Here is a 25,114-nt window from a genome sequence, read left to right on the forward strand (position 1 = left end):
TGCCTTTTGGAATAACTTATTAACACAATACCTTAAAATGGACATGAATATGATCTCTTAACACGTCCACCCTGAAAAATTTACGTCCACAGATTTCACAAGTGTACTTCTTGTCTCCATGCGTTAAAAGGTGTTTGTTCATATTGCTCCTACATGAAAATACCTAAAAGAAAAGAATGAAGGAAGTGGTTTTGTATCAGGTCCAGCAGGGATATAGTTCTTTGCAAGTTTTCCAGTGGATAGCACAGAATGTATTTACTGTCCTGTTTTGCTCATCTAGGCTTGAAACGTGTAGGAGCTCCTGTTATCTAGCCAGCAGGCTACCTCAGAAGCAACTGGTACAGCAAAATAGAGGTGTGCAGTTCCATGGACTGCAATTAGCTTCCAAAAAAGCTGCATCAAAATTACATAGTATAGATTTAGAAATATTTAGACAGTGTCTTTTTAATCATGCATGTTCTACCTATAAAAAGAAACATCCACAAAATCTACCTTCATTCATGCCAACGCATCAAGTGCCTACACACCAACTTGACTTAAGCTTGAGTGTATCTTGCACTATGAATCGTTCATAAAATCACTAATTAAACGCAGAGTCTTGGAACTAGTGCTAGCAGCAACTTCAGATCATGAGCGTTAAACACCCAAATGCAGCAGAGTCATTACTTTGATTTCACAAGAATTCATTTTGGTTGCTAATAGGAAATTAATTCTAACAGAAAATTATTCTTGATGCACACAGTCAACTTTGGCTGTTTACACTGCAGCAGAAAAACTTCACTCTAAATAACACAAGCCATCAGATTTTGCAGATGGACACAGTGGACACATTACACAGTACGCTGTGCTACACCTCCTGAAAAATTGTCTAGTCCGAACTTCAGTTTTGTTCTTACTTTATGCTGGCCACAGTGTGCTTGGATGTATAACAAAGATAAGGCAGTCTAAAGCCTAACATCTGGGCCAGGCAGCAGAGCTCACTAGTAACTGACCATGTGCCTGTTTGGGTTGCAAGGTAATTTGACTTGGCACGTACCTCAGTGCACATCATCTACCTGAACCATTTGGCAGGCTAGGCTGCTACCGCAGTTTAATACACAGGTGATAAGTTGTTAAACCACAGTAACTCATTTGGAGGCACTGGGTTGAGGCACACTGTATCCCTGGAGTATTCTTGGAGCTACAGCGAAGAGCTTTGTAGGGCACACGCTAGCAAAGACGCCTACCTTCCCACACACAGGGCATCCCGAAGGCTCCTTCTTGTAGCGAACCATGTTTTCTGTGCTGTGCTCAAAGTCTTCTCTTTTCACACGCCTCACCCCTTAACAGAACAGTCCCCGTCAAAAAAACAAAACAAAACAAAATAAAACCATGGTTTTCCACTCCAATCTGCATGCCCTTTTCAGGTGAATACTGTAAAGAAGAGTGAAACACCGGGAAAAGCCTCAATGCAGAATTTAAATGCTAACAAAAGGATCATTTCTAAATTAAACGGTGTCTTAAGAATATAAAAGCAGACTGCTGAAGTGATGTAATATGGCTCATTGGTTATTACATCAATTGTAAAGGGTTTGAAAACAGACATTTATGGTCAACACCTAGAAACAGGCAGATCTAGTGGGTCTTGGCAATTTGATCAGCTACCTGTCCCAGAAATTCCCCCTCACAGTCTCTTATGGAGAGAGGCAACCATCCAGCATCATCTTTAATGCTCAGTGGGGATTTCAGACCTCTTTCTCTGCTGCTTTCAGGAGGGAAGATAGCTGCTACTGTTGTGACACGTAAACAGGCCATTCAACCCTGTAGCTGTCCTCTAGTTCAGAACAGAAAGGTCTGAATCGCAAGAGCAAACCAGTGCCAGTCAGCCACATCCAAATCACCTTTGGTTCTATTATCAAGATGGCTAGAGGCATTTTAATCCATGTACTGGCAATCTACCACCACCCAAGTTTTTCCAGACCCTACTATCCTTAGATGTTTGAGATTTTGAACAGCAAACCCTTAAATCTCATTTTCATATATTCTCAGGGTCTTGAAAGACAACATTATGCAGCATTCCGTTTGTACTACATTTATACAGCAGTCACTTCCAGTTGTACATTGCAAACTAATTGTCTGTCTCCACATTTTCTAGGTACCATGCATTTTTTTAACAAAAAAAAGGAAAGAACAGAATTCAAAGAGTGGTTTTAAGTCAAGGGAGAGTAGGTTTAGACTGGATCTTAGGAAGAAGTTCTTCAGTATGAGGGTGGTGGGACTCTGGACTAGGCTGCCCAGGGAGGTTGTGCATGCCTGCTCCCTGGGGATGTTCAAGGCTGGGTTGGATGAGGCCTTGAGCAGCCAAGTTTAGTTGAGAGGTGTCCCTGCACATGGCAGGGAGGTTGGAGTAGATGATCTCTATAAAGTTTCTTACAACCTAAGACATTCTATGATTCTAACATTAGCTAAACCTCTGCACAATAAGCAGTAGCACTGGATCCAATCACATGAGGCATATAACTAACAAACAAAAAAAAACAGTAGGTGCATCTCTTAGGAAGTTTTTCATAGAATTAGACAATTCCCCTCGAGGATCTGTTACTATGAATTTGAATAAATGTCACATTTTGCTGAAAGTTGCTACTCTAGATCAGGTAACTGAAAAAAAAGAAAAAAAAGACAGCTACCGTCCAGAAGAATCTAATATGCAATCATTTCCTTAACCTTCTCACCTTTACTGCTGTTTCAAGAGTAATAATTAGGTTGATCTGCAGTATACTTACCTTCCAAGTGTCGTCTTTGATGGTCAAGCATGACATCCTTCCGGTAGAACATCTTATTGCAGATTTCACATGCAAACTTCTTATCCCCATGCTTTTTCTTGTGTTTTGAAAGATTACTGTTTGTAGAGAAGAATCTGAAACACATCTCACACTGGAATGTCTTGTCATCTGTAAGCAAGAGAAACCAGGTGGCTCTTTACAGATGAAAACAGATGTTGTATGTTTGTGAGATGTTCTTTTGTTAGACCTGAGTTTTTAACATACAATCTATCATTATATGGATTAAGGAGAGAAATCTAAAAACAAGTATTTTTTTCTTTTACTTTAAAAATAAATATCCACCTACTGAGTTAATTTTGGCTACCTGTGAATTTATTACTGGAATGAACCAGAGGACATTTTTTAAAGGCAATAAATATATATGATGCTAACTTGAATATTGACTCTTGCATCAGAGGGCTGAAGCACATCTCCTATGAGGACAGGCTGATAGAGTTGGGGTTGTTCAGCTTGGAGAAGAGAAGACTCCAAAGAGACCTTATTGTGGCCTTCCAATATCTGAAGGGGGCCTACAAGAAAGCTTCTGAGGGACTTTTTATGGGTAGTGATAGGACTAGGGGGAATGGATCCAAGCTAGAGAAGGGGAGATTTAGATCAGACATTAGGAAGAAGTTCTTCATTATCAGGGATGTGAGACACTGCAACAGATTGCCCAGAGAGGTGGTGGAAGCTCCATCCCTGGATGTTTTTAAGGCCAGGCTGGATGTGGCTCTGGGCAGCCTGATCTAATAGAAAGTGTCCCTGCCCATGGCAGGGGGGGTTGGAAGGGACCTCAAGGATCATCTAGTTCCAACTAGGGATATTGATCCTTGGGGTCCCATCCAATCCTGACAAATCTGTGATTCTTCACATAGACTGTCTCCATTGTGGTCTAGCGTATAATACAACTATGTTTGGAATAGATTCTGTTACAGTTGATTCAAGTTTTTACTGCTGTTAAAATCACTGCACATATAGCAACACAAGATTACATGAACAGCTGCCAGTACTGGTTCCTAATATCAGCCAATACTGAACATTCCAGAAGTCAAAATCCCCAGACCATTATATTGCCATGGACCTATGGGAAATTTGTTTTGTATTCAGTAGTTGAGACTTTTGTTGGAACGTGAAAGCACAGTCCTGCAGATGGAATCTTCACATGGAACGCTACAGCAATTCTAAAAGAAGCAACAGTTTGATGTGAAGAGTAGAGCAAAAACTACTACTCACTTTGGTGACAGTCACCTCAGAGAAAAAAAGAGTGACTGCCTAAATATAATACTGGGGTCACTTGGCATTACCTCCCATTCTTCATAAGGCTGTGTTTTTGCACAAGCTGTAACCTCTAAAAGTAAGTGAGAAAACATGCTTTGAATGATGCTGTAAAGGGCAACTACCCAGGTGATTCTGGACTAGCAGTTATCATGGGTCCATAAAAGTAGTCATGATGTCATTTTCTAAGCATAAGATCACTCAACATAAATAATATGAATAACCACAAGGGATGGCTATGGGACCAAAGGACAGGTTTTAGTGACATCAAGAAAAAACACCTAGAGAGAGACTACTGCAACTCTAAAGAAAGCAAGCATGAGAAAGCAGGAAAAAAATATAATCCCAGAAAACTTGCTCCCTTTCCAGTACCTCTAGTTCACACAAATTTGGTGAAACTTAGATTCAGGAAGGAAAGCTAGAGAGAGATGCTAACAGGCTATCTGTGAACATGCAAATGAAATACCAGTGAGGACCTTAGACAGGGGAGCACCAGGCACTAAAAGAAGCAACACAAAAGCTGATTTGTTGCTCTGTAGATGAGTGCCTATACTAGTCTTATCCCAGCAATGTGGGGAAGGAGAGGGGCAGGCTGCTTGTTGTGATTATTAAAAAAATCTTATTGCTTCCTCCCCCTTTGTAGTTACTGTGCTGAGGAGGATTTGTGGACATCCCCACAACACAGGAGTAGAGACACCAGGAAGCAAAATGGTCACCATTCTCACCTGTCCTGCAGTTATGGAATTCCAATGCACTCTCTATCCGAAAGGCCTTTTCACATGTGGTGCACTTGTATCTGTACTCGCTGTCAACCTGAGGATTGCAAGCAGTAAGTAAGAGGGGGAAAAAGCCAGATCATGTCTGACAGAGAAAAGTCTAAATCTCAATTATTTTTTCTATTTCTCTCTTTCTCAATTCTTCTTCCTTCAACAGGACATTTAAACATCACTGATGCAAAACTGCGATACTGTATCATCCTGCCATGTTCCTACATATGAGCTCTCTCTCTCAAAAAACAAAAAAATAGACCATGCACCTTTGTGCATGTAACAGTCTTCCTGATAACCCCCAGTCCAGCATAGAGACAGAATTTCTGAGAAGCAAGATGCAATCTTACTCAACCTCCTGCTCTAAAACACATACCAGCAATCTGAGATCCTAAGCCCCTGATGCCAAGCAGCAACAGAAATGTTCACTGCTAAGGCCCCACTACAGGCATGTTTGATATTTATATGGCAGCAGCACTGATAGGCCCTCACCAACAGGCACAGTGCTGCTCCTGCAAACACTGTACATTTACAGGTGCACACAGCCTTTATGACACAGCCTGTACTCAGAGAGTTCATGCATGAAGTGATGCTGTAGGTGGGAATAAATGAAATAGGACAAGCAAACAAAACTGGAACTGTCTTATTTAATACCACAAACTGAAGTCAGGTCTCCCTTAAGTCCAGGTCCCGCTAACTCCAGCTTGTCTTGCTGTAATTTATGCCTGAAAATAACTTTCTACAGGAAATTCAGACATGAAGGACTGGAATGTTCAAAAGCTTGCCCACACTTTACAAAATTCATCAGCTGTTGTAACAGATGTTACCTCTCCCTATCAGCCTCATTTTACTCACACGGATATCTGCTCAAACATAATTGACCCAAACTCCCCAGCCAGCACCTAGAAGCTCACTGTATGTTTTGATCTAACTTCAGAAAGAGCCTACTAGTTATTGCCACTCACTTCATTCCTGCTGTGCTTGTATGAAACGTGCTGCTTCAAGCTCTCTTTACGGCTGAACAGCTTGGCGCATTCCTCACATTTAAACAGTTTGTCACCTGAGGGGATCAATCAAGATAAAACAAAACAAAGCAAGCAGTCAGTGACTGGTAATAATCAACTCCAGGCAAGACAGGGGGAACCAAAGCACAAACAACTGCAAACAAACAGGCTAGTGATGAGAAACTTCAGTAATTCAGGAGATCCAAATAGTGGATTTTAGCCTTTTCCAATAGTTTTGTTGGGTCCCATCCTTTTTCAGTAATTATTTTTCACAGAATCCTTAGAAATAGTTTAGGGACCCCTGGAACTGCAGATCATAAGCTAGAAAGGCATCCTGGCTTGTATTAGAAACTGTACCCAGCAGGAACAGGGAGGTGATCATACCCCTGTACTCAGTACTGATGAGGCCACACCTCAAGTATTGTGTTCAGTTCTGGGCCACCCACTATAGGAAGGACATTGAGGTGCTGCAGCATATCCAGAGAAGGGCAACAAGGCTGGTGAAGGGACTGGAGCACATGGCCCATGAGGAGCATCTGAGGAAGCTGGGGTTGTCGAGTCTAGAGAAAAGGAGTGTGAGAGGAGACCTTATTGCTCTCTACAACTACCTGAAGGGAGGCTGGAGCAAGGAGGGGGTCAGCCTCTTCCCCTTGATGACAAGTGACAGGACCAGAACAAGCTACACCAGGGGAGGTTTAGGCTGGAAATTAGGAAACACTTCTTCACTGAAAGGGTTATTAAACATTGGAATGATCTGCCCAGGACAGCGGTGGAGTCACCATCCCTGGAAATATTCAAGTGGTTTGTGGGCCTGGAGCTTAGGGACATGTTTTAGTGTTGACCCTTCAGTAATTACATATCCCAGTATCTGTGGGTAGATTCAGGCTGATGTTAGTAAGAAGCTCTTCACCATGAGGGTGGTGAGACACTGGAACAGGTTGCCCAGGGGAGTGGTAGAAGCCCCATCCCTCAAAGTTTTTAAGGCCAGGCTGGATGGGACTCTGGGCAACCTGATCCATGGCAGGGGGGTTGGAACTAGATGACCCTTCCAATCCTGACAACTCTATGATTCTATGACCTAAAAACAGCCTAGCTCTTTTAATCAAAGGTGAAACCAACAAGAGACAAAATCAATAAGCAAGCAAGGCAAAGCCAAACTCACCATGGGAACGGATATGCCTGCTGAGGTTGCTGCTGTTCTGGAAGATCTTACTGCAAATACTGCACTGATAGACTCGCTTGTGCTCCCCAAGCTGTTTTATCAGCTTCCGCCGTATACCATGTCTACTGGAGAGAATTAAACTTCTTTTGAGGGACATGGTGTTTTGGTGATGAGCAAACCTACTGGATTAGAGAAAGAAAGGCAGGGACTGAAAGGTATCCCACAGGTTGCAAGAAAGTTCCACCAGCTAGCAAAAGCTAGAGGAGTGTAATGCTCAGCCTCTGGTAGGAGGGAGGGGTGCCTGGAGCTTCCTCATTGCCAAGGCACCCTCCTGGCCACCCCCGAAAGCAGCAGATGTCAGAGCGCGACTTCCTCCAAATTATCTTCACTCAGCACAAAAGAGGAAAAAACAGCATCCACCAGCCTCAGAGATTCTCTTAGCAGGCCCCTCAGAGGAACATAAAGGATCTGTTCTGCTTATCCTGTGATAATTAGCACTACCTCAGTTTAGAAAGCTTGGCAGTTTGCATGCAAAAGGCGTATATAAGAAGGCAGCAGGGCACCAAGAAGCAGGACTGCTCTATTTCTCAACAGAGCCACCTACTGCAATACATTTTTGATGGCTCTGTCTCTGCTAAGGACTTCAACATAGAGCAACTAGCTGATTTTTTAAAAAATAAGTGCTTTATTACACACAAAAGAATATTCAAAAAGATGATTTTACCAAGACAAAAAGACATATGAAATCTAAATTAATGAAATTATATCTAAGTCTCCCTGAGGTTCTATTATAGTGAAGTTTTCCCCTCCCACTGCTCTAAATCTGAAGTATCACATGCACAAATCAACATGAAGTCATTCATGACTTACAGTAACAAGAAAGACTGAATAATAATAATTAGAATAATTTTTTTGAACAAAATTCTCTTTGCCTGATTTACCACCAACATTCAACAGGAGTGATATTTCAACTTTCAGCTGCAGGAGATTTTTGGAGTCACACTGAACAAAAGAGTAACGTGATGGAAACTGAAAATCTCATGGTTTATACCCTAAAATTCTACCACAAACATCTTACCATCTATGCACTCTTCTCAGTGCACAAGCCATATTTATGGCAGTCAAAGTCAGCTCATGTAGTAGCAGCAGGATCACACAATTTTTTGCTAATAAAACCCAGTATCTGTAGGCCCAGAAGTTGAGCACAGTAGTTACATGTTATGTAATCTTAATTAATCTACAAGGAAATTCTGCATCCCAGAACACTTACTTTGTCACTGGACTGATGCTATTTGTGGTGCTAGGCACCTTCCCTAAAACCAGTTCCATAATCCTCTCTTCTGCAGCTGAAGGCAGAGCTACCTCTTCTGGGGGGACCTCAGTTACAACATCAGCTCCATGTTCTGCTGCAAACACATCATAAAAATACAGTGTTAATGTGGATATCCTAGAAATAAAATCTCAAATGCAGAATTTGTAATGAGATGTGGCACTGAACACATTATTTGTTGACAAACATGTTAGTTGTCAATCACAAATAAAGGATTGCTAATGAGTAGGTAACACTTGCTAGACAGAGAATGTGGCTACTGAGTGACAAGTAAGCCATAGTCAACATCTCTTAAGGAGAGAGAATGTTTTACCTTTTCAGCCTATCAGTAAGGGGTCAGTTGACTCTGCATCATGACTTTTCCTACCAGCACTTTCCTTACAGGGAGGTGAGGCCCTGAAAAAGGCCACTTTGAGGAATGAACCTTAAGGTAGAGAAAGGAAGGCATCTTTTCTTGAGAGGGAAGATGCTTTCTCTGATGTTCCTTCTTGCCAAAAGCTAGACAGGTCTCTCATAACCACTACCCTGGGATTCTCTGAGACTCTCCATTGCTAAATCCATCACAGGAGAATGCAAGGGATCTAAGTGTAGATGCTACAATATTTAGCTGGAAAAGGCCCTCAGAGACAGCTAAGAAAATTCATAAATCATCTGGTTCAGTGATCTAACTAAAGACCTCCATCTTATCTCTCTGCTACTTTTTTAAAGCTTTTCTGAGAAGGCATCATTACAGATGAATGAAAGGATATGTGAATGAGGAGTGTCTTACCTGAAGAATCTTCATCTTCAACAATGACAATAGGTGTTTCTGCTTTTGCTGTTTTGGGCTTTCTTCCCCGCCTGGCCTTCCTCCTTGAATCTGTACTGGCACTTGCTGCATCACAGACCACTGGCTGGTCCTCAGGGGGAGCCTCTGATGCTTTCTCCACAACAGTATCATTTTGGCCAGTTCGGGGGGTACCTTTAGCTTGTTCCAGGTGACTCAGCAGGTGCTCTGGGTGGATGGGAAAGAACAAGAGATAAGGTTAAAAGAAACTGTCATGGAATAGTGAAAGGGATAGATTCAGTTGAAGCCTATCCATCAAGTCAGTCACATTAGAAGAGACTCAACCTCAAATTATTTCAAAACAGTCACAATACCTTCCTAAATAAAAGCACAGCACCTATCAAACACTGCAGTGATTATTCACAGGGACTGAATTTTTAAAGAGATGTGTTAGATATCACTGTTAGAAAGGTTGTGCTCCCTGATAATGGATATGTCTCCTTTTCAAAATTCATCAAATAGTCAGAAGTCTTATTTTAAACTCTTTTTGAAAACTGCATAAAACAGCTGCAAATGAAATGCAGGGGGAAAAAAAAAAAAAAGAAAGAAAAAAAAATTTCATTACCTTGACTAAATCTGTGCCCTAAGTATCAGGCAGATATTGCTAAGCATAAACTGGTATTACTGACCTTATACACTGCTCATGCAGTTCCTTATTCTTGACATTCCTAACGTTCACATTATCTTAGAATCATGGAATTCTTTTTGTTGGAAAAGACCTCTAAGATCATCACGTCCAACCATCAACTTAACACCACCACGGGCATCAAACCATGTCCCAAAGTGCCATGTCCACAGGTTTCTTGAACACCTCTAGGGAGGGTTGACTCCTGGGCACCTCCAGGGTCCACCTCCTGGGGCAGCCTGTTCCAACGCTTGATCACTCCTTCAGGAAGGCAATTTTTCCTAATATCCAACCTAAAATTCCCCTGGCACAGTTTCAGGCCCTTTCTTCTCATTCTATCACCTGATACTTGGGAGAAAAGACCAACTCCCACCTCACTCCAACCTCCCCTCAGGATGTTGCAGAGGGCAATGAGGTCTCCCCTCAACCTTCTCCTCTCCAGACCAAACAATCCCAGCTCCCCTAGCTGCCCCCAACCAGACTTGCCCTCCAGACCCACCACCAGCTCCACTGCCACTCTCTAGACACCTTCCAGCATGTCTCACCCTGTCACATCAGCACCTTGCTGCATCTTCTAGACAAGAGTTTTGTTTCTTCAACATCACAGCTTTTTATCCAGAGACTGACCACACCCATATCCAAAATATCACTGCTTTACCTTCTCTGCCACTCTTTCTTAAAGGAACACAGAAATTAAAATCTTTATCTTACTGTATTGTGGATGGGGCATGCCTTTTGTGTCCTGCTCCAGAGAAGCAGAATTATCTAGGTACTTCTCAGTACTCTCTCACTGATTTCTAGCACTTCTTACCTGTCAGCAGCTGGGGCTCCTGGAAGGCAGATGAACACACTTTACATGTCCACTGACTGGACTCTGCTTCTGCAGCTCCACTGCCCTCTGGCACATTCACTAAATCACAACAAGAAAAGATTCTAAGAAGCTGTGAAAATGGGAAGGTGGTAAATCCCCATAGCTTTGTTTGTCCTGTGAGAACACCCTCAGTATCAGACGTTGTGATTTACATAGTAAGAGGCCCATTGGGGCAGCTGGGACCGCTCCAGGATTTTCCACATGTGAACACTTAAAACACTGTATCAGGTAAGAAGTCAGAACAGAAACTAACTAACACCAGAAGAGAGTGTCTGTGCTCCTGTAAAGTCCTGAGGGTCCCTGTATCACCTTCCAAAGAACTGGGATTATCAAAGGCACAATATGAAGTAATTTTCAGCACAGGGTTACCAGTCCTTTTTTGGGTCAGTTGAAGGCAGAAGCCTCCCTGCTCTCTATGAAAAGCGCTGCAGAGTAATAACGTTTGGACTAAAGGAATGAAGAGTGAGGACAATGAAAATCAGGTTTTAAGCAGTTTTATTAATGAGATGTTCTAGGAACCACCATATTCATGTTTTAATTAACAGCTCATGTGAGATAAAGAAAAAAAGAAATTAGGGGAAAATGGAACTGGAATGAAAAAAAAAAAAAGAACAGTTATCTCTGTTTACAGTTCATTGTCTTTTAATCCTCGGATGATGTGCCTGAATTTGTCAATAGGATCTGATAAATCCAGACTGGTTCAGTGAATTTTTTGTACACACAAAGCTGAATGTTCCAGTCTACAACACTTCCCCTGAGGAGGAAGATGACACTGAAATAATGATTAAGTGAATGGCAGCACAAGAGGTTCGAACTTTGCCTCAGTTTCTGCCATGATGTTTCCTGTATGATCAGCAAGTCAGTTCATCTCTCTCTGCCTGAGGACATCATCCTTTTTAATGTTGGCTTTTAACCCCCCACAAAAAAGATACTCTGAGGAAGAGGTCGTTCCCTGCTACAAATTACATTCAGCATTCTGCACTACAGAGGTGTGATCTCATCTGTGCTGTAATAAAGAATGACAATTCAGCAACAGAAATTCTTTCTTCACAGGCTACATAAAGAACTTATCCTAAGAACTCTGTCTAGAAGGCCAAAAATCAGCAAACCTAAACCTCACAATCCTACTTAACAAAAAATAAAAGTCATATTGGTAAGCAACATGGAAGCTACTGTATCTGTCTCATGAAGTTGCAGGCTAGCAAAACTGAAAAAGTGCTATCTGCAAAACTGTCCTGGTTTGAGTTAGAACATAACAAATTCTGTTGGCTGATTCTACTTCTCAGCCACATCTCTTTTAAGTGACCTCGCTTTCGGAAGTTAACAGTATGGTTTTGCAGTGTCAGCTTCTAGTAGCAATAACACACAATGTTTCTAGTTAGTAACAAGGATGGGTATGCAGGCCGAGGTCACTGCTAAATCCTGTGTGCTACACTGGGGACACAGAGTAAAATTTAGGCTGAACTTTCAGGAAGAACCCTGAACTGACCAACAAAGTATTCTATTCTGTATACATTGCATTCAGTGCAAAGCTGAGGAATCACAGGAGTCAAGCTCCCTCCTTCAATGGGCAGCATCTCTCTCTGTTCTGCCTTTGATACCAATCCACAAGTTCCTGAATCCAGTTCCAGAATCCAGCTTCTGAATCTGGTTCCTGTCTCTCATCAAATCCAGTCTGTGACCTGCCCAGTGTCTGCTGCAGCATCGATGGTGCTGTGACTAATTATCATCAGGGGGGCTGGGTTCAATATTGGGTTTGGATATATTTGTATGTATATTCTTTTATTATTATTATTTTAATTGAAGATGTTTTCCAGCTCATAAAAGTCTCTCTCCCTTATTTCCTTTCTTTTCTCCTTTGGGAAGGGTGAAGGGTTAACAGAGAACATCTGTCAGTCATTTAGTGGCTGACACAGTCTCAACTCTGAAAACCTAAGTCTGTCTTAGAAAATGGTCTCCAACTCTGCACTTACTGACTTTTGCTCTTTAGTTGCCTCAAGCAGTAAACCTAGAAACCCTAGCTGTGCACTGGTTTGCCAGAAAGAGTCAGGTCCTGTTTAGGTTCCCACTTCCTTAGACTTCCATGGCAGCTGCAGGGCAACCCAGTTTACTTGGAATCACATTATCTGTCAGGTGGCAGCTACTCTGTATGGCTTAAATCAAAGAGGCAGAATCAAGAGAGGAATGTTTTGTTTTGGAAACACTTTAGGGTTCCCAAAGTATAACAGGCAACATTTTATTCCTAAGTTACATATTCAGAAAGTAGGATGAAGGATGTAGGAGGGGCTGTTCAAATTCTTCCTAGCTTTTCCCCATCTTGGGAAAAAATAAATGATGCCAAACTGAAAGAAAACTCCCTAAACAATTTCACATTTGAGCTGTTGCAGTATCCAAGTTAAATGAATGGATTTTCTGAAGAATTGCTCTGTACACATCTGCAACAACTCCATTCCTCTTCTCCTGGCTACTTTTAGTATTACTACACAAAATTTAGCGAAGTAACCTTCACAAAGAACAGCCCTAGAATGGTTTTCTTTCAGTCCTGATTCCCATACTACATGCTCTGAGTTTACTTTTAGACATGGCAATTTGTGTTAAATGGGTTCTTAATTTCATTGTTGCACCTACCAGAGATTACAGGGTAGGGGGGCACTGTGCCATATTTGACTGTGGGGACCAAGTTCCTATGACACCATGGTTACTTCCCGAGCCAGATGTTCATTGCTGCAAGTATCTGTATTGCTTGTAAGTTTATTTGAATTTGAGTTCCTGTAATCTAGAACAGTCTGAACTCAGGTTTCAGGTATATCTGTAATTTGGGGATGGCCAGTGCTCTTTTAATTTCTAAACAGAACTGTTCTTATGTTCACTCACAGTCTCATGTTTTCATCTAGAACCTCATAATTTGAACTATTACACATTGCACAGAGAGACTGAGTATTTTCTTTGGAATTGCCCCCACCCCAAGAATTAATCACCTCCAAAGTCAGAAGCAGTTGTGGTTTCCCTGAAAAATCACCTTCCTAAGGTTTAATAGCCTCCCTGCCACTTTCTTACCTGCATAAGTATTTTAAACACTATGCTCATGAAAATAAAAAGAAAAATCTAGACTTTCACATTATCTCTAAATTAATAATTCCTGAAAGTTAATTAACCATAATATCTGAATATTAAGTGATCTTTAAATCTGTATCTGTCCTCTATCTCCCTTAAAAACGTAATTTTGCATACCTGCTGGATCAGCTGTTGGCAAGCTGGATTTCTTTGGTTTTTTATGGGGCAAGACAGCAGATGAAGGTTTTGAAGAGTTTTTGTCCCCCTCTTTATCAGATTCCAAAACCACCAAGCATATATCTGTGAAGAGGAAAAACAGGTCCTTTACTTTCCAGATTCTCTTGCTCTGTGCTGGAGCCAGTAACCATAGTCAAAGCTTTGCCCTATAGCAAGCTTGCAAAAAACATTGTCATGTCAAATCCTAACCAGAACATTGTTATGTCCGAATCTCACACAACGTGCCTTTCATATTCTGGAGTGTATAATGAAAGTACTCAAGAGAGAAAGCAGGATGTACCTAAGAAAAGACTTAAATAGTCATTTGCACACAAGAATACAGGATCAGGCTAAACTCTCAATTAATATCAAAAGCAAACATCCCAGAATTTAGAAATCTGTTAACTGCATTGATTGAGCTGCAGCAGTTAAGGCTCTGCTTACCCTTAAGATCAGCCATAAAGCAAGCTGATGGCACAGCCCCTCCTCAAGCCATTTGCCACCCCAAATTATACTCATGAGTAATAACCATTCAGAGAGTATTTCCAACTCCAGAGCAGAAAGAAAATGCCCTTGCAATACTAAAGGATCATGCCTTTTAGCTGCAGAAATGCAAAAGCAGAAGAAATAAAAGGGGCGGAGGAACAAGAGCCTTCAGAAAAATCTAATTCGAATTCCAAGAAATCTGCTGCTTTTCTTTGCCAATGTACAAGCAATCACTTGGAATGGCAGTTTGCTCTTGAGCTTATCTTACTCTAATGGGTCCCATGTAAGACCACTTAAGATAAAAGTAGTTTTGCAGAACTATAAAACAGTTCTGAACAAACCCAAGACATTTTCACTACAACTGAAAACGAAAGGCTTCTTTAGCAAATCTCCACTTGGGTTCCTCCGCTCTTTCACCCAGAAATGTTTGTGATGCAACCACCAGTTCTTTATCTAAGAACTATTTATCCAGTTTGTTCACCCTGAAGAGGCCATCTGTTTTCAAAATCTCAGCTATATCAAGGTGAAGACTCTCATCCTTTCTTTTTGCTGGGCAACAATGTGTGCAGGCTAGCCTAATTCTAAAGTCTAACAAACTCAGGGTCAGAACCTGCTTTATTAAATAGTGCTGCCAACTACAACAGTAGGGTACTATCAGTCCTTACCAGGACTGGGCCCTTAGGAAGGAGAAAAGGCCCCCACACATACCATTGGCAATACTAGTGACCTGCTTCAGCACTGGCTTTTCCATTTTTTTGGCGTAAAAAGCTGCATACCACACTCGCAGCTCAGTTCCTGGTGGGATGTCCCGGGAGGTGGTGAAGTAAATATCATTGTCATGCTGGAAGGCAGTTAAGTTTTGATGCTCGTATTTGGTGGCTGGTCTCACCATCATCATCCAGTTGCAATCATCTTCATTTGAGGTATCAAAATATACCAGGGGCCCATCTTTCTGGAACACCTACCAAGCAAAATACTCTTATAATAAAATCCTAACCAATAGTACGAAGTTAAGAATAATTTTTATTTTCTGCTTTTGCAATGGCTTCCAATCATGTATGTTAGGATAAAGCAACCCTTGACACTTGCACCAGGCATGTTTCATGTATCTGTCACATCTTCAGATGAGTATGTCTGAAACAGGCTATCAGGGGCAAGATGGGAACAAACTGAACTTGTATCCTAAGAACTCTTGCTATTGCCATCAGTTCCCCTTAAAACTTGAATGACTGAATACCAGAGAATGGAGAGGAATCAAACAACACAATGCAAAACAGCCATCCACCCAAGACACATTTCTAAATCTTCACTTCTAAATTAGGTATTGCTGAAAATTAAGACAGAATTCTATTTTTTTTACCATAGAATTTTTCCTACCAAAATTTGTCAAGACAATAAAAAAAAGCAAGACAGAAGAAAAAGATTTATTCTGCATGTTCCATGAACCTAATGCTTATGTCACTCATTAAGCAAATACAAACCAAAGAGAGACTTCATTGAAACAATTGAAATGAACTGCCACAGTCAATGTTCCTCTTGTATCATCACATGTAGACAGTGAAAGACAAGTAGTTTTGCTGACTGTATCCTAGCCCTGCTTCCTAGAAGAACGTTCACTTCAAACATGTAGAAAGAGGCTCTAGTTTGATTCTGATGTACCTTGCCCAAAGAATGCTTATTTAGCTAGACTATTATAGGGTGTGGCTGTAAGGTGTCCCCACTAACCCCCCTATACACATTTTGTTTTCCATTGTGTCAGACAGCAAAAAATTATCACAGGTAAAAATGACTCCTTGTTATTGCTTTTCATGTACCCTGTCTTACCTTCAGGGGAAAAACTGACTCTTTTTCCAGCTTAGCAACTCTCTTGGATTCAAATGGGCCAAACTGGGTACGTTTCACTAGCTGAGTCAGAGCAAACACTCCTTCAGTTCCATCTTCCAATTGTCTTATCTCCAAATTAGAAGGCAGAGATGATCTAAAAATTGAAGAGATAAATGAGAAAAAAATGCCAAACCAAGCCATAGATTAAACTATTAACCTGCTTAGTACAGCCTGGACATGTACTGTCCTGCCCAGTTTCCATGCCTAAGAAAACACTTTCATGCCCAGTTTCTATTATTCCTATGGGCATTTTGAAGTTCCCATCAAGAACAAAGCACCTCTAGTGTCAGGGCTGGTAAGACAGTGGTCGCTTTTAACACTTGCTGCAGGAGATGATCCATGCAGGTTTTCAGGCACAAGGAGATGGTGCCTGGGAGAAGCTGCAGGGAGTTTCCTTTAATGGGAAAGCCCAAAAGAACAACCACAGCCCCTGCACACATGCAGCCAGTGCACACTGTAGTACACCAAGAGCACCTTGCCCAGGCAGAGGGGTCAGGGCACCCATGCAGCACACCCAGGACATTCAGTATTTGTTACAAAATGATCTTGGGAATACAGAGTGGTCTACGTAGCCAGCACCTGTCAGACTTGCTGCCCACGTACCCACATTTTCTGTCTGTGATGTCCCAAGAAGAAATAGGGAAGCCCTAAGCACGTTACATAATACATGGAGCCATCTCAATCCTCCTCCCTTTTAGGATTTGTACTGCATCTTCATGACAGTTGTTTCTTCTTCTTAGCTTTATGTTTTACACCTTAAAATGAATTTTACTGACAATGCCTGATTGCCTTTCTCTGTAAAAATCACTACTCAGTATTGTTTTCTCCTGACTAGATTTAGTCTATTTGTTTCTTTTGTCAAACAAGAATGTTTTAGCTGTGCTGTCACATTTTCTGACAGAAGCAATACCTCTAAACATTCCTAAGGACTCACAATAATTAAAATAACTTGTTTTGCTTGTCAGTGAAGGAACCACAGAGGTTGCAGCAAGCAGGAGAACACAACCATTCATATGAGTAAGAAATCCCCAGACACTTCTCAGGGGTACCTCTGAGTAGGTGATAAAGATGCAAGTACTCTATCAAGACAGAAGTCATTACCCCAGCTGGCATCATCTGACTTTTTGCCAGAAACCTCAGCAAAGACGACAAGTCCTGATGAGCAGCAGGTTATTTTTTAGCTTTAATTCAGTGGAGTACTTAGGTGTATGCATCAATTTTTCTATTTAGTTAAGGTCATGTGCTTCCATAGACTGAGACTTCACTTTTCAGCTCTCGGTATGGCACCCACTAAAGAGCAAATACGATTTAAAGAACTAACGTGGGAGTTGGGTTAGTCAGAACTAACACAAATGTTCCTTACCTTGCTCTGCTTAATACAAAGGAGTCTTTGACTGTCACCACTGGGCCCAGTTCAGGACACTCTGAATCATGGTACTGCCCACAGTCCTCGCACCCTGCAAGGAAGCAGACAACATACAGAAAGGTTGATGGCAAACACTTTTGTACACAGTTGCCTCCTCCTTTCAAGAGCCAAATACAAAATCTAGCACTGGGCAAAATCCATACATACAGAGGCAGATGTCTATTTAAGAACATGTATAATTGACCATTAAGTTGATAGCTGCACCTGTGTGAGGTAACAGACACCATGATCAGTACTATCAGAAGACAACTGTTTAAATTCTCTCTCAATGAAAAACCATAGTAAACACTCTGCTTAAAGAAGCCATTATTCTTCAGACAAAGTGCCCTAACATCTACCAGCTAAAGAAAACCATATCAATACCTTCAACATAGAACGATAGAATGGTCTGGGTTGGAAGGGACCTCCAAAGGTTATCTAATCCAGACTTCTAGAAATGGCTTGAGTAGTATGGGGGTTTTATGGGTTTTTTAGTGACATGAAGCATAAACTCACTACCAGTATCAAAACTGGCATGGGGCCTTAGCAGGGCATAAGGATGCTGTAGTAGCCCAGCTCTGCACAGAGCCATGCCTGAGCCAGTTCACGCTTCTTACCCACAGTGGAGAGAGCTGCCTTCTGGTGTCTTTCCAAACAAGTCAGATGGCTGTGCAATATACTTTGACCATTTCTTAATTCACTGTCAGCTTACCTAAATTAACTTTTAGTTTAAGTGGCTGTAAATTAGCCAGAATTGAATGACTCCTATGAAACAATTTTCAGACCTGGATAATTTGAGGCTTTCTAAAATAAGCCAGTTTAACAGGATTTCAAATGCATATACACTACTTCACAGTGAAAAATATCTGTCAAACTGCTCTGCCTGGTCATCTACTGAAGTAGCTTAAGAGATCATCACACAAGGGTAATATTCTATCTGAGCTCCACACTCACAAGGGCAAGTCACGTAAACCCAGTGAAAATTGAAAGTAGAGGGTGGTTAAAGCTCATTTGGGAAGAGAACAAGACAGAAGTCATGCTGTTCCAGGATATGTCCCCTCTGGTAAGCTACTCTCTTCTCCTAAATGGAAACCTCTACCTCCCAGTATTTGTCCCAGTGAATCATAGAGGTGTTAGGGTTGGAAGGGACCTCACTAACAATAGGATTCCTTCTAAGATGTGGAAAAGGTATCCTAAACTAAAATGCACAGTTCCACATTGCCTCTCCTTCTCTAAACAAAATCAGCTTAGAGGTGAAAATCCACATCCATTCGACAAGCGGCAGTACCAGCTCCTCCAGCCCCCAATTCAGCCACTGCTTCCTGTACAGCTGTTTGTGCTGCCTTCTGGTGAACCAAGGAATGAAGCAACCAGCTTTTCTCATCAGTTCATGTTTCAGCTGAAGAAACTTCTCAGTCCAGTTTGCTGTACAGCACCATAAAGCTGTACCAGAGGAAAGGTTTTGCAAGCACCAGCATCAAAACTAAGCCTATAGCCAAATGGCTTCCCCCGTTCTGCATTGTTTACCATACCACCCCCTTCCTTAGGTGTACTTCTGGCTCACACCATGCTTAGTATTACTGAAATCTTCTTACTGACTTCAGCAAGCCTTTTGACACCACCTTCCATCATATCTTCATAGGCAAGCTTAGGAAGTGTGGATTAGATAAATGGATAGTGAGGTGGATTGAGAACTGGCTGAATGATAGAGCTCAGAGGATTGTGATCAGTGGTGCACAGGCCTCCAGCTAGTGCTTCTGCAGGGGTCAGTACTGGGCCCAGTTTTGTTCAACATGTTCATCAGCGACCTGGATGAAGGAACAGAGTGTACTCTCAGCAAGTTTGGTGATGATACAAAACTGAGAGGAGTGACTGACACACCAAAAGGATGTGCTGCAATTCACCAAGACCTGGATAGGCTGGAGAGTTGGGCAGAGGTGAACACCATTAAGTTCAAAAAGGGCAAGTGTAGGGTCCTTTACCTGGGAAGGAATAGATCCATGCACCAGTACATGTTTGGGGTTGGCCTGCCAGAAAACAGCTCTCTGGAGAAGGACCTGGGAGTCCTGATGGATGAGTTAACCATGAGCTAGAAATATGCCCTTGTGGACAAGAAGATCAATGTTATCCTAGGGTGCATTAAGAAGAGCATGGCCAGCTGGTCAAGTGAGGTTCTCTTTCTACTCTGCCCTAGTGAGGCCACATGTGGAGTACTGTGTCCAGTTCTGGGTTCCACAGTTCAAGTGAGACAAAAAAAATTACAGAAGAGAGTCCAGTGGAGGGTCATAAAGATGATTAGGGGACTGGAGAATCTCTCTTCTCTCTTATGTGAAAAGACTGAGACCTGGGTCTGCTTAGCCTGAAGAAGAGAAGACCAAAAGCGGATCTTCTCAACCCTCATAAATATCTAAATGGGAGGTATCACAAAGATGGGGCTAGACTCTTTTCAGTGGTGCCTAGTAGCAGGATAAAAGGCAATGGGTACAAGCTGGAACATAGGAAGTTCCATGTGAACATGAAGAAAAGCATCTTCAAGGGTGACAGAGCACTTGAACAGGCTGCCCAGAGAGGCTGTGGAGTCTCCTACTCCAGACATATTCAAAACCCTCCTGGATGTGACCCTGCCCTAGGTGAAGCTGCTTTAGCAGGGGAGATGGATTAGATGATCTCCAGAGGTCCCTCCTGACCCCTACTATTTGATGAGTTTGTGACTCTGAAATAATCTGCATTAAATACAAATTTCCAAACTAGAGAAGGTGCAGGAGCCACAGAGGAACACTGAAACTGGACTGCTGAAAATAACCGGATTATCGTCCACAAAGAGTTGTCATAACCACTGGGGACAGGAAGGCATAGCCAGAGTGACAGCTTTTTAAGTGGGCTTTAGTACCAAAGGAAACAAAGCATTTTGTCATTCCCCTTATCTTTTGACTGTACCTAGGCACCTCTCACTTCTGCAGATTGCCACTGCACAGGTAGAACAAGGTGCAGACAGCACTGTCCAAAACTACACGCAGGAGTAAGCTACACATTTCTTTCACCCTTTTGCATATGACTGATCATTAATTAACAGTACCATTTCACAGACAGTGTCAGCTAGCAGTGGTAACACTTGATGTTTCCAGTTAGTACCAAGGGTTGGTTGCAGGCCAAAGTCACTGCTAAATCTTGCATGCTACATTGGGGGTGCAGAGTAAAAGGCCACACCTGCAGAAAGAATTGAACAGTTCAGGTGGCCCTGAGCTGACCAACACGCTATTCCATTCCATATATTCAAAATAAAGCTGAAGGATCACAAGGGTCAAGATGTCTCTTTCAATTGTCAACATCCAAGGCAGACTCTGTCTGTTCTGCCTTCAATTCCCATCCATATGTTCCAGAATCCAGCTTCTGTCTGCCACTGAGTCCAGTCTGGAACATCTGCCATCTGCATCAGTGGTGATGGTGACTAATTGACATCAGCAGGGTTGGGTTCAATTTTGGTTTTGTGTATATGTATTTAATTTTATTGTCATTATTTTCATTAAAGCAGTTTTAGCTTTCTTTTTCAATTCATAAGTCTCTCTCCCTTATTCTCTTTCTTTTCCTCTTTGGGAATGGAGAGGTGTTTAATAGCATCTGTCAGCCATTAGTGGCCAGCCCAGCCCCAACCCTTGACAAAGGGGCACAAGAAAACCCAGTGAATGCTATGAGTGAGACCTGTCAGGGAAGCTGCTGCATCTCAAACTGGGCTTGCCCAGAGAGAACAATGAGCCCACATCCTCCTCCTGTAGAGGTGTAGGTCTTCAACTCAGGCTAGAAGTCAGAGTTCCCCACAGACACCCCTGGTTGCTAAAACTGGCTGTATAAATGGAGGGCTTAGACTAGTGTTGAGCCTTCAGTCTCACCTCAACCATGAAAAGCTGTTCTGCTAACTCACAATCAGAGGTCTCTTTGTGTAAACCAGGAGAATGTGTATGCTTAATAACCTTCTCTCTATGCCTCCATAAGATGTTTGAGCTTCCTTTACAGAAATAGGTTTCCAAATAAAAACTTTTACTCTAATTTCAAGCATTCTGAGTAGCCAAGTCACATAATGACATTTAGATAATTTTCATTTCTAATACTTACAAATAAATATAAGCTCATCACTGCCATCTTCAGACATTTTTTTAAACCTGCCAAAATACAAATGATAAAGTTAGTTCTGAATGATTTTTACTGTCCGTTATCATTGAAACATTCTTGTAGGGAGTAAGGATGCTGACTGATCCACAGCAGACTCAAACACATTACTGCCTGGGCAGCACTGTCAATGGAAAGTTAAAGAAATCAAAGCCAGAGGACTAATCCAGGCCAGCAACAACCAGTGCAGAAACAAGACCTATCTGGTTCAGCACACTGAACAGTAGCTTAAAAAATTATCTCTGAAAGGTAGATTTAATAAATTATTTACTAAAACCAATAATCTTAAGACCCTAAAAACTGCAAATATGACCACAAACTTGTACCAAAAGCAAAGGTATACTGTGGTAATAAGCATTAGAAAACCTGGGAAAAGAAATCCCATCCCTTGTCACTGACCTTCCATGAAATGGTAACTTACCAATTTTCTTTCACCCATAAAGGAAGAATAATCTATATTCGCTTCTATAAATCAGGTTTGGCAGTATGCATTAGAAACTGGCATTAACACTACTGCTCCTCAGCAATGTCTAGACAATAATTTATTACAGCTGCCAAATAGCCTGATTATGTATGGCTAAGATCATAACACAAGCATGATCTAGAAGGAAGTTTTCCCTTTTCCCAATGCCCCAGAGTGAGGCAAAGCAACACAAAGATCATGAACAAAGATTAAAAGAGAATGAGGCTGCAAAAACAGCAAGCAGATAAGTCAAGAAGAGGAAGGAGTAAGAGACTGAACTTGTGAAAGGGAGGATGATAGGAGGAGAGGAAATGTGACCAGACACACCAAACTGGCAGAGCCTTGTGGAAAAACAAACAAACAAAAAAAATCACAAAAAAACCCACACACACAAAACCACCACAAACCCCAAAACCAAAGCAAACAAAAAATCCCCAAGCAAACAAAAAAAAAAACACCAGCAAAAAAAGTAAAGAAGTGAAGCATTTGCTACTACAACAAAACCCAAGCCAAGCACATGCATAAGCACAACCACTACTCAGGATCAGCATAGGAGCAGGACTCCCCATTACAAGTTTACTTTTGAACACTAATGCTTCATTTGCTCTGCCTGGCTGAGCCATGGAAATGGGTCTCAGGCTGGAGCTTGGAGCAGCAGCTGCTTCTGCACAGGTACTGGCTCAGCCAACTTCTCACTCTAGTGAAGTCCCTGGCCCACACAACCACTTTCATGGTTTCAGGAAGGACTCCATACTTGCATCAAGTGTGCTGCTAACGCCACGATGGCACCTGCACGTCAGGGAGATATGAAGCTGCCAGCTGCACTCATGCTCTGCTCCACCTCAAGCCTCCACCAGCAGCAGCCTTCATCTCTCTGTAGGTTACTCCCAGGTAGCAAAGAACAAGTCCATCACCACACAATGCACTGTGTGGAGAGCCAGCACATCAACTGACAGGAATACAAAGGGACACTTGGTCACCATGGCTCTTGGGTCATGGCAGGAGGGATCCTGCTGCTCAGTTATCTGGGCAACAGCCTAAGGATTTTGGTCACTAGGTCTGAGCACCTTGGCATTCTCCCATGGCTCATTCCAAGCACTGCCCTTCCCAACTCCCCTTACATCCCTAATAAAGGGTGAGCACTGCCCATCTGTGGCACAAGCTAGGCCTGTCTTGGCTAGGGCTTTTGGGGATTAAACTCATAAACACTTAAACTACAAAAGGCCAATGCTGAGCAGGAGCAGCAATTCATGGAATTTCCCAAAATCTCTCTTTCTGAAAGCACTATAAACAATGCAATAGGTATTTAGGGAAAGCCAGAGTTATTTTAATCATAAACCCAGCTATTTAGGGACACCCAGCACAAAACAAACCACAGAAAGTAGATTATAGGCTGACGTGAGAAATAGTTTGTTTTTTAACCAAGATGTTTTGTGGATGCTCTTCACTATTTCAAGAGGTGTTATTTTTCGATAGTTCAATCCTAAATATGGCAGAATTAACTAATATTCCTCTTGGTCAACAGTTCAGATACACAGGGGACACAGTACATAGAGCAAGACCAGCAATATGATGGTGTGACCTGCTTGATTCATCTTCCAGGACCTTCCTGTGTGACATTCTGCACAAACCACAGACTGATGACATGCAGCATTATTGAAGCAGCAATGTCAGGCTTTTTCTAGGGACCATCAGATGAAAATAGCAACAAAGGGGTGAGGAAATCATAGTAGCATAAATACTGTTCAAGGTGATGGGCAGAAAGTACAGACATCCCTCAAACAGACCTCACGTAGTTGATAAGAACACTACACCTCAGTTACCATCGGCATTAGTGCAATTTTCATTTTTTAAGTAAGCACTTTCATTTGCCACATTGCAAAATTTCTGATTCACTACCCATCTTTCCTATGCTCAAGCATATGACCTGCTCTGGAACAAACAGGACCGGGTAACACATTATTTATCAACAAAACTAAACTTACACATCAACATGCAGGGCAAAAAGAGGGCTACCATGCATTAATATCTGCACCTTGTCAGAAATTCCTGTGTGGTCTTTTGTTCTCCCTTTCCTACTTCAAAGGAAGAGTAAGAAAGGAAGAACTGCCCCAAAATGAGTTTAACAATCATGACACATACTAGTTCTTACCCATAGGTTTCAAAATTCCTCTCTAATCTTAATTGTTGTTTCCCAAGACTTTCTGAAATAAGTGACATCATGCCACCTGCTTCAGCTGGTAAATGGAGTCACAAAGTGACATGCAAGCCTCCTACAATGACACTGAAGACAGCCTTAAGAGCTTTATATCCTCATCCACTGTTGCTCTGGGACATGTCTGATTTTTTTTGCTTTTCAAGCATTTGTATCAGAAAAACATTCCATTAAGTCACTCATCCTATTGCAGAGATAATCAAAGCCTCTGGGAATTCCAGATATTTTATTTATATAAACCAGAGAGCAATTGTTAAGTAATGAAGGTTAAAAGTCACGCAAAAGAAAACAGTCTACAGTTAAAAGGCCTAATTCTGATGGTGGTGAAAGAGCAGAAAATTAGTAATTCCTGTTTGTAGAACTAAATTAATGACTTTGTGCCTGACAGTAGAGCACACAACTATGCATACAAACTCAAGCTGTAACAGGGGCCCCCAAACACTTCTGAAACTCAGGGGAACCTAAATGAAGACACTGAATGGCTGCAGCATCAAAGGTATCTGCTTGTGTTGTATGACATACAGCATTAGCATGAGGGAATCAGTTCAGCCATAAGCTACCCAAAA

General features: G+C 41.8%; 1 protein-coding gene across 1 annotated transcript in view; it reads right to left on the reverse strand.

Moving 5' to 3' along the window:
- PRDM15 (PR/SET domain 15) overlaps window positions 1–21,853 on the reverse strand; it is a 30,920-nt gene extending 9,067 nt beyond the window's left edge. The window contains exons 1-13 of the mRNA XM_054380907.1: window positions 21,817–21,853; window positions 17,665–17,758; window positions 16,242–16,395; window positions 15,126–15,378; window positions 10,602–10,700; window positions 9,109–9,333; window positions 8,280–8,412; window positions 7,010–7,188; window positions 5,809–5,903; window positions 4,802–4,889; window positions 2,763–2,930; window positions 1,227–1,321; window positions 32–163 (exon numbers count right to left, since the gene is read on the reverse strand). Of these exons, the coding sequence (XP_054236882.1) occupies window positions 32–163; window positions 1,227–1,321; window positions 2,763–2,930; window positions 4,802–4,889; window positions 5,809–5,903; window positions 7,010–7,188; window positions 8,280–8,412; window positions 9,109–9,333; window positions 10,602–10,700; window positions 15,126–15,378; window positions 16,242–16,395; window positions 17,665–17,758; window positions 21,817–21,853 (1,752 nt within the window). The remainder of the gene's footprint in view (window positions 1–31; window positions 164–1,226; window positions 1,322–2,762; window positions 2,931–4,801; window positions 4,890–5,808; window positions 5,904–7,009; window positions 7,189–8,279; window positions 8,413–9,108; window positions 9,334–10,601; window positions 10,701–15,125; window positions 15,379–16,241; window positions 16,396–17,664; window positions 17,759–21,816) is intronic.
- Window positions 21,854–25,114: the final 3,261 nt, after the last annotated feature.

This window comes from Indicator indicator, chromosome 1 (assembly GCF_027791375.1).
Source record: "Indicator indicator isolate 239-I01 chromosome 1, UM_Iind_1.1, whole genome shotgun sequence".
NCBI classification, from domain to species: domain Eukaryota; kingdom Metazoa; phylum Chordata; class Aves; order Piciformes; family Indicatoridae; genus Indicator; species Indicator indicator.